This window comes from Ipomoea nil, unplaced genomic scaffold, assembly GCF_001879475.1.
Source record: "Ipomoea nil cultivar Tokyo-kokei standard unplaced genomic scaffold, Asagao_1.1 scaffold3321, whole genome shotgun sequence".
Taxonomy (NCBI): Eukaryota; Viridiplantae; Streptophyta; class Magnoliopsida; order Solanales; family Convolvulaceae; genus Ipomoea; species Ipomoea nil.
Window position 1 is genome coordinate 1,985,523 of NW_017619749.1, and position 8,407 is coordinate 1,993,929.

Consider the following 8,407-nt stretch of genomic DNA (forward strand, 5'->3'; position numbering starts at 1 on the left):
TAAGCGGATTCCGTTAATTATAACGGCCCGCCGTTTCTTTACTTAAAGAAACGGCGCCGTTTTTGACCGCGGTGCATGTGTGCACCGCGGTCTATGATATAACAACTGGATACATGGTGATCTCAGTCTAGGATTAATAATGGTCAAATTGATGTTTTTTTTTTTTAACGGATTTAAAGCTGGTTTGACCCTTAATTGATTTGTGGTCACATCATCTACTCAAAGGTAACATTACTATATATAAGTCCGAAAATTGTTACATTAAACTAACTATAATGTTGATACTACTGCACACACTCTTATTTTATAATCGAGGCAAAGGTGTTACTCCCAGCACTATATAATATAGTATGATTAGGAATCATTAAGGTGAGGCTTTCAGGAGTGTGTCTTTGACAGATTTCAACTTATGAAGAGCATCTCTTATGGTTATGCGCCCAGCTGGAGAATCAAGAGCACAAGATAAACCAATCTCAACAATGGAGATCAAACAATTGCCTTGAATCTCCGAGCTAGCACACTTCCCATTTTGGCAATGGTTGTTCACTAGTGGAAGGAGATCAGTGTCTAGCAATTCATTTATCTTTTCGGGGAAATTCATTTTCACCCAGTCTCTTAGGCTCAACTCTCCCTTGAAAATGTCATTTGTTGGGCTCTTGCCGGTGAAGAGCTCCAGCAAAAGAATGCCATAACTATACACGTCTCCGGCCGTGGATGGTTTCTCCCCCAAGCCATACTCTGCAAATGCATATGTGTTGAGCATAATATATACAATTTTTTCTATTATATATTGTCTAATTATTAGTTTAAACTTTTACCTGGTGGTATGTAACCAATGGAGCCTTTGAGAAGGTGCGTGGAGCTAATAGAAGGTTGGTGTTCATCGTTTCTTCCAATCAAGAATCTAGCAAGACCGAAATCTCCGACCTTGGCAGTCATGTCCATGTCCAAAAGAACATTTCCGGGCTTCAAATCACAGTGAATAATGGGAGTTTCACATTCATGGTGCAGATAACTTAAGGCGCTGGCAACATCAATCGCCACGTTTAGTCTATCCAAAACCTTCATCCCATCTCCATTAGAGTTTCTTCTCTTTCTAGTAATCCAATCCTCCAAACTCCCATTTCCCATGAACTCAAACACCAGGGCTAAAAATTCCATGTTTTTGCAGTCTATGCTTGAGCATACTGTGATGAGTTTGACAAGATTCCGATGCCTCACACTCTTCAGAGCTGCACATTCAGCCGTAAAGCTCTTCCAATAACCCGTGATCCCCATATTCATGACCTTAACCGCAAGGGGTGTTCCTCCTAGAAGTGCTTTGTAAACAGACCCAAAGCTGCCACTTCCAATGAGATTTTCTTCTGTGAAATTGTCAGTTGCGAGACGGAGCTCCTCATAAGTAATCATCTGGTGTTGCTTATTCGGCCCAAATGATTCAAACAGGTTCTTGGTGGTTGCTCTGCTTCTTTTGATGTAAAACACCACACCCGCTGTGAAAAGTATTGCTAAAACTGCAATCAATGGTATTGCGATGTAGACGAAGGTTAATCTTCTTTTATGACGAGGCCTATTATTAATCCTGCAATATTTCAGGTCTGAAGCAAGATTTTGATTGCCTTCCAGATGAAACTTAGAGGGGTCTGCAAAGACCCCATTGCAGGGGACCTGGCCTTCCAAGTTGTTGTGAGAGAGATTCAACACCTGCAGGGCCTGCAACTTCTGCATATCAGTTGGAATTTGGCCGGAGAGATGGTTGGAGGAGATGTCCAGAGTTTCCAAACCTCTCAGGTCTGATATGGTGTCTGGAATCTGGCCAGAGAGCATATTATTGGCAAGAAACAGGCTCTCCAAGCTGTTACACTTCCCAATGGATTTCGGGATGTTCCCAGATAAAAGGTTGCCAGAAATGTCAATTGTGACAACATTCTCTAAGACCCCAATTTCTTCAGGCAAAGAACCGGTAAGATAGTTCTGGGAGAGATTAAGAAAAGCACCTAGACTAGGGAGTGTGAAAATCTGTTTTGGCAAGCTCCCATTTAACTTATTCTTGGATAAGTCTATGGAAAGAATACTCCTGAAGTTCTCAAAACTAGAAGGTATGCTACCCACCAACTCATTTTCAGACAGATCAATCTTATTTAGTTTTTGGAGATTGCCCAAGGAACTTGGAATCCCACCCGACAACCTATTTCCGGCCAATTTCAATTCCTGCAGATTCTCCAGTTGACCAATTTCAGGTGGTATCTGACCCGAAATGGAATTTTGATGTGCATCAAACAAAGTTAAGCCACTTAGCAGACCAAGTGAAGGTGGAATGGTACCAACGAAACGATTTCCACCCATGTACAGCTTTTGGAGGAGCTTGGAAAGGTTACCTAGGGAGTCTGGGATTACACCCTCAAGAAGATTGTAGTCAAAAGCAAGGAAATTTAAACGGGAACTGTTGGTTAAGGATTCAAGAAAGCTTAGACCATTTTCGCCGGAGCTGACAATCATGTTATGCCCGATATTGTACATCTCAAGAAAGGGTAAATTTCCCAGTCCTGGCGGTACAGTCCCGTGCAAAGAGTTGTTGGCCATGCGAATAACCTTTATGTTGGTTAGATTGTGCAGGGAGGCCGGGATTGTGCCTGTGAATTTGTTGAAGCAGAAGTTGAAGACGAGAAGATTTGGGAGGGTGACGCCAACATCTCCAGGCAAATCACCCCACAAGTTGTTGGAGGCTAACGCCAAGGTTTGGAGCGAAGACATGTTGTAGATGGAAGAAGGGACGGCGCCATTGATGTTGTTAATTGTAAGATCAAGCACCTTCAACAACCTAAGCTTGGCTAAATCACTAGGAATTTCACCAGCGAGGTTGTTTGTGGATAACCTTAGGACAGTGAGGGAAGAAACATTGGATATTGACGGTGGAATTGCACCGGAGAGATGGTTCCCCCCCAAACTAATGACTTGCAGCTGCCGGAGATTGCCAATCTCTCCCGGGATTGATCCCGAGATCTGATTATGCATCAGATCAAGAACCCTGAGCTCCTTGCACTGACTAATGTTAGGCGGTATAACGCCTTGAATGGTGTTGGAGCTGATGTTTAGAACCCGGAGACGAAAAAGATTGCCAATCTGATCAGGGAGGTTTCCTGTGAGCTGATTGTTCTGAAGCTGAAGTGATCTGAGGAACGAGAGGTTGCCCAGAGAGGGACTTATGGAGCCTGTTAGTGCAAGACCGGAAAGCTGAAGCCCGACGACTCGGCTCAGCTTCCGGTTACAGACAACCCCTGTCCAGTTACATGGAGAAAGGTTTATGTCCCAGGTAGATAACACAGGATTGTGTGTTTCTGTGTTTATGTTAGCCTTGAATGAGATCAAGGCCTCCTTGTCTGTCACAACACTTGTAGAGGTGGACTGTGCAAGGGAATAGTATGTGTTTTTGCATGAGAAAATAAGTAGGAGAAAGAAAAGGTGGATGAAAGAGTTTCCCATTTCTAACTGGCCTGGAGATATATTATTACACTCTTGCTGCTTGAGAGGCTGAGAAAGTGTCCTGGGGCGTTTGGTATAAATAGCCACAGTAGGCTAGGTATGAATATTGGGGGGGGGGGGGGGGCGGTCAAATGAACATACAGTAGTAGACTAGTAAGCTTATTGTGTTTTCAAATAGTAGACTAGTAGTTATTATTACAGTTGTAGTAAGCTTGGACTTGGTCGTAAGGACTACCTTTGTATCATGTTTGGTATGACGCATGTTTCCATAATTAAAGAATAATCAAAGAAATAATGGTGAGTAATCCGTACTGCGGATTGTATCAATAAATGAAATATAATACTAATCATTAATAAATGAATTTGTTGCTTATAATGAAAATTATTATACTTTTATGAAAAATTTAAATATTTTTAAATCAAAATACACATCCATGCAAATATGAGTATTGCAATATGACATAGAAATTAAAATATTATTTAATTTTGTTTATAGATGATGTGGGTTGAAACCACATTTTAAAGTACAAAAAGTCTATCATATGTTAAAAGCTTGCAACTATTATGAAACAAAACAATGCAAATTGGTGTAGATGTTCAACAAAAGATGTTTCCTCATTAATGTCAAAGGAGATAATATATTATATTGGCGGGAAATAAAAGATATTTACAAGTTTATCATTATTGTTAAATGAGATAATATTAATATATTATATCTATACAGTAAATATTGACGGGGAACAAAAGATGTTTTCAAATTGCAAAAAGGATGACTTATGATGGTGGGAATCGAACACGTGACATTGTGACTCCTTCAAATGTTGGATGCTTAAAACAAGTGCCAAGTCAATCTACTTAGCTTGGATAGTTGTTCCTATCTTGTACAAATTTTATTTATTTAATTTAATTTCAACCCTATAAATACCCATCCTCGTTCTTTGTAAAATCATACGAATAAATATACAAAATCAACCTCTTCATCCTTTCAGCTCCATTCTCCTGTTCTTCTTCTTATTATTATTAACAGCAACCCCATTTTAAAGTATAAAAAGGCTACCACATGCGGGTAGCCTTTTTGTACTATTTATTTTAATTTTTTATTTTTAATTTTTGATTTTTATAATTGTATTTGTTTATTTTGTACAGTATTGTTTATTTATTTTTAATTATTGTTTTCTTTATTTGTTTTGTTTCTTTTGAATAATTATATTTGTTTATTTTGTATTATGTAATTAAATTATTAATAAATAATTGCACAATATTTGTATACTGATTGATACCCTAAACAATACATACAAATTAAATTCATCATACACTTATTACTCTCCTAATTAAAAATGTATTCTCATGCTTCTCATACATATTTTTTTGAGTTTCACTCATATTCGAATTTATACTTTGTTTAATTTTAATGTCTTCAGATTTCCTACTTTGTTTAATTTTAATAATTTCAATTATTTTGAATTTGTAACTTTTAGTTAAGTTTTTGTTTTACGATTCAAATAGTTATGTAACACGAATTATTTTATTTTAAATTGTTACAAAATATAATTTCTATTTAATTATACAAATAATACGAACACATTTTTTATTTACAAAAAAAAAAAAAAGGTGTACATATTTTGAAGTTTTATTTTTGTTATTTTTAATATTTTATTGTAATTTATATATTAATACATAATAAGTATTGTGTAGATAAATAATATTTATTAATACAAGATAAAAAAAAAAATTGTAATGTGACGTGGAAGTTAGACCACTTTTGAAAGTGATAAAGTATTAGCATTGTAATTTTGATAATGTGAAAGTATGATATACTTTTAAAAATGAGATGATATTTGCATGGATAAAAATAGCCTTATAATGAAAAAAATGTTATACTTTTGACTTTTTGTTTTGTTTTTGTTTTTGTTTTTTTAAAGCTAATACTTTAAATTCATAATATAATATGATCACACTTGTGAGAGACCATCTCATGCAAACGTAATACTAATTATACTAGCAACTGTAGCAAGTATAATACTAAACCATGAATAAAATAATTGTTACTTATAAGAGAAAACATAATATTTTTGAAGACAAATGTAATACTTTTATCCAACTCATAGGTGAAGACTTCGAAACTGGTATCCTAATGAGAATGAAAAGTATTATATTTTCACTTATAAGTAATGTTGCACTTACAAAGGAAAATGTAATACTTTTTACATTAAAATGTTAAAGTATTGCATTTTCTCATAGAAGTAATAAACATTTTATTCTTAATTTAGTATTACATTTGATAGTATAAGTATTACATTTAATGTTGACCCGACTCGTCTCACAAAATAATGATCCATGAGACAATCTTACATAAGTTTTTGCCAATATAATATTAGGAGTTGAAGAATTACTCATGAAAATAAGTATAATACTTATACAAATTAAAAAACCGAATACATCTCACGTATGAGGATCCATGATTGTAATATTTGTGAAAAAAAAATGTAACACTTGTAAAAAAACATGGCATGTTTGACGTATGAAAATCCATGATACGATTTCATATTTTCATCTGAGATATTGCCAACCAATTTTTTTATTTATTAGATTTAGGCTCATTTAGACATTAAACTGCATCATTTTGAATAATTTTATCACAAAGATTATTGTATCCTGTACTCTGTAGAATAATCAAACCGTACTTGTATTATTAGTCAAGACCAACAAACCGCTCCTATTGGAAATTAAAACATTATAGTTACTTTGCTTGCCGTCCAACCGCTAGCTAGAGTTGCCATTTTTCAATATAATTTTTTATACGCTAAGGACTTTGATTCCATGAATAATGGATGATTGGTTGAGCTTCATCGGAGACTCGGAGTGGATTACATGATATACCAGGTCAAGGGGCAAAGCATCACCTGGCGACATTTTCAGATTCTAAGTTCACATTAAAGTTAATTTCAGCAATGGTCCTCCTACTATATTAGTTTTTTAAAATTAGTTCCTGACTTTTAATTTAGACATTTTATGTTTCTTGACTTTCAATTTATTTTTAATTGAGGTCCTTTCGTCAGATTAAGGTAAAGTGGACTTTAAATGAAAGTGTAAAGTAGTCATTTCATCGGCTTAATGTATAATTCTTCGTATTTCTTCATTGTATACGCGACTTCAGACATTAGATTCACTTAATTGCTTAAGCCCTAATGGAATTTTGTTCTTCGAGTTGATTTAGCGATTAAGCAATTAAGTGAATCTGATATTCGAAATCGCGTATACAAGGGAGAAATACGAAGAATTATACATTAGGCAGATGAAATGACTACTTTACCCTTTCATTTAAAGTCCACTTTACCGTAATTTGACGAAAGTACCTCAATTGGAAAGAAATTAAAAGTCAAATGACGTAAAGTGTCCAAATTAAAAGTCGGAAACTAATATTGAAAAATTAATATAGTCGAAGGATCATTGCTGTAATTACCTCTTCACATTATCTCACAATTGAAAGAAAGAAAGAATGTGCTCTATCTAATCTAAAAAAAAAAATACATAAAAAATCTCGATTGAAATTATATTATTGATTTATGTCTGTATTTTATGTGTTGATCTTTTTGTACATTATATTTTAGAATTGCGCTATATAATATTTTGAACAAAAATACCCTTACCATTATAACTTTCACTATTGTTACCATACATATACATCCACTATATATTTTCTTATATTTTTCCGTGATAATAATATATGTAGACATTATATACTAGAATAATATAATTAATAAATAAATAAATTTAAGTTCATTTAGATTGTAATTACTAAGGATTTGTTAGTTATTTTTTGAAATATAAATATCAAATTTATAAAAAATGGGCTAGATTATTGTTGTTGCTGTTATTATTATAATGGAATAAGGGTCAAATAGGCCATCGAACTGCACCCGATAAAACAATTAGGCCACTGAACTTAAAAAACCAACAATTAGGTCCCTAAACTAATCAATTTCAAACAATTTTTTCAATTTGAAGGTTTCCAACAGGTCAACAAGTCATCCTTCCAAATTAATTATTTTTTAAAATTTAAATTTTAAAAATTAATTAGTTTTAAATTAAACTAAAAAAAAAAAAAAAAAAAAAAAAAAAAACTGGTTCCGGCCGGTTTCTTCGTCTCCGGCCGTGGAGACAAAGAGTTTCTTCATCTACAGCCATGGAGAAACTCTTCGTCTCCACTGCCGGAGACGAAGAGTTTCTTCGTCTCCGGCTGGATTCCAGTTTTTTTTTTTTTTTTTAAGTTTAATTTAAAACTAATTAATTTTTAAATTTTTTTTTAAAAAAAAATAATTAATTTGGGAGATAACCTGTTGACCTGTTGGAAACTTTCAAATTGGAATAATTGTTTGAAATTGATTAGTGTAGGGACCTAATTGTTGGTTTTTTAGGTTCAGTGGCCTAATTATTTTATCGTGTGCAATTCGATGGCCTATTTGACCCTTATTCCTTATACAATATAATACAATAATATAAATATCTAAAATCTAAACAAATAAACTTATACGAGTGAACTACTGTTATTATCCATGATTTATGTCTATATTACTATGTTTATTAAGATATATATTGTGCTGCAAATATTGTATTATTATTTTTATCTTATAACATTAAACTTTCGTTAGGCCATCTCCAAGGAGACGGCAAACCCTCAATTCGCCAAATTTTTTAGCGTAAAGCAGCGAAAAAAGTTCTCCAACAAAACGGTAAAACACCAAAAAATTTGGTGTTGATGAACAGTGCCGCGCCATATATGGTGCGGCACTGTTCATCCACGCTATTTTTAGAATTAATTTTTTCTTCCTATTGTGCCCCTGCTTTGCCTTTTATCTTTTTTATAATTCCTTTTGTATCCTTTTTGGTTTTTATATATTTACATATTTTGTTAAATATTTAA

At 33.8% G+C, this 8,407-nt stretch overlaps 1 protein-coding gene across 1 annotated transcript; it reads right to left on the reverse strand.

The window, feature by feature from the left end:
* Positions 1-253: 253 nt before the first annotated feature.
* Positions 254-3,522, reverse strand: LOC109170155 (probable LRR receptor-like serine/threonine-protein kinase At3g47570). Its single transcript, XM_019319144.1, has 2 exons — positions 819-3,522; positions 254-738 (listed from the first exon to the last, which is right to left on the reverse strand). Exons 1-2 carry the CDS (start codon positions 3,481-3,483, stop codon positions 365-367), a joined length of 3,039 nt encoding a protein of 1,012 aa, XP_019174689.1. The 5' UTR covers positions 3,484-3,522; the 3' UTR covers positions 254-364.
* Between the last annotated feature and the right edge of the window lie 4,885 nt (positions 3,523-8,407).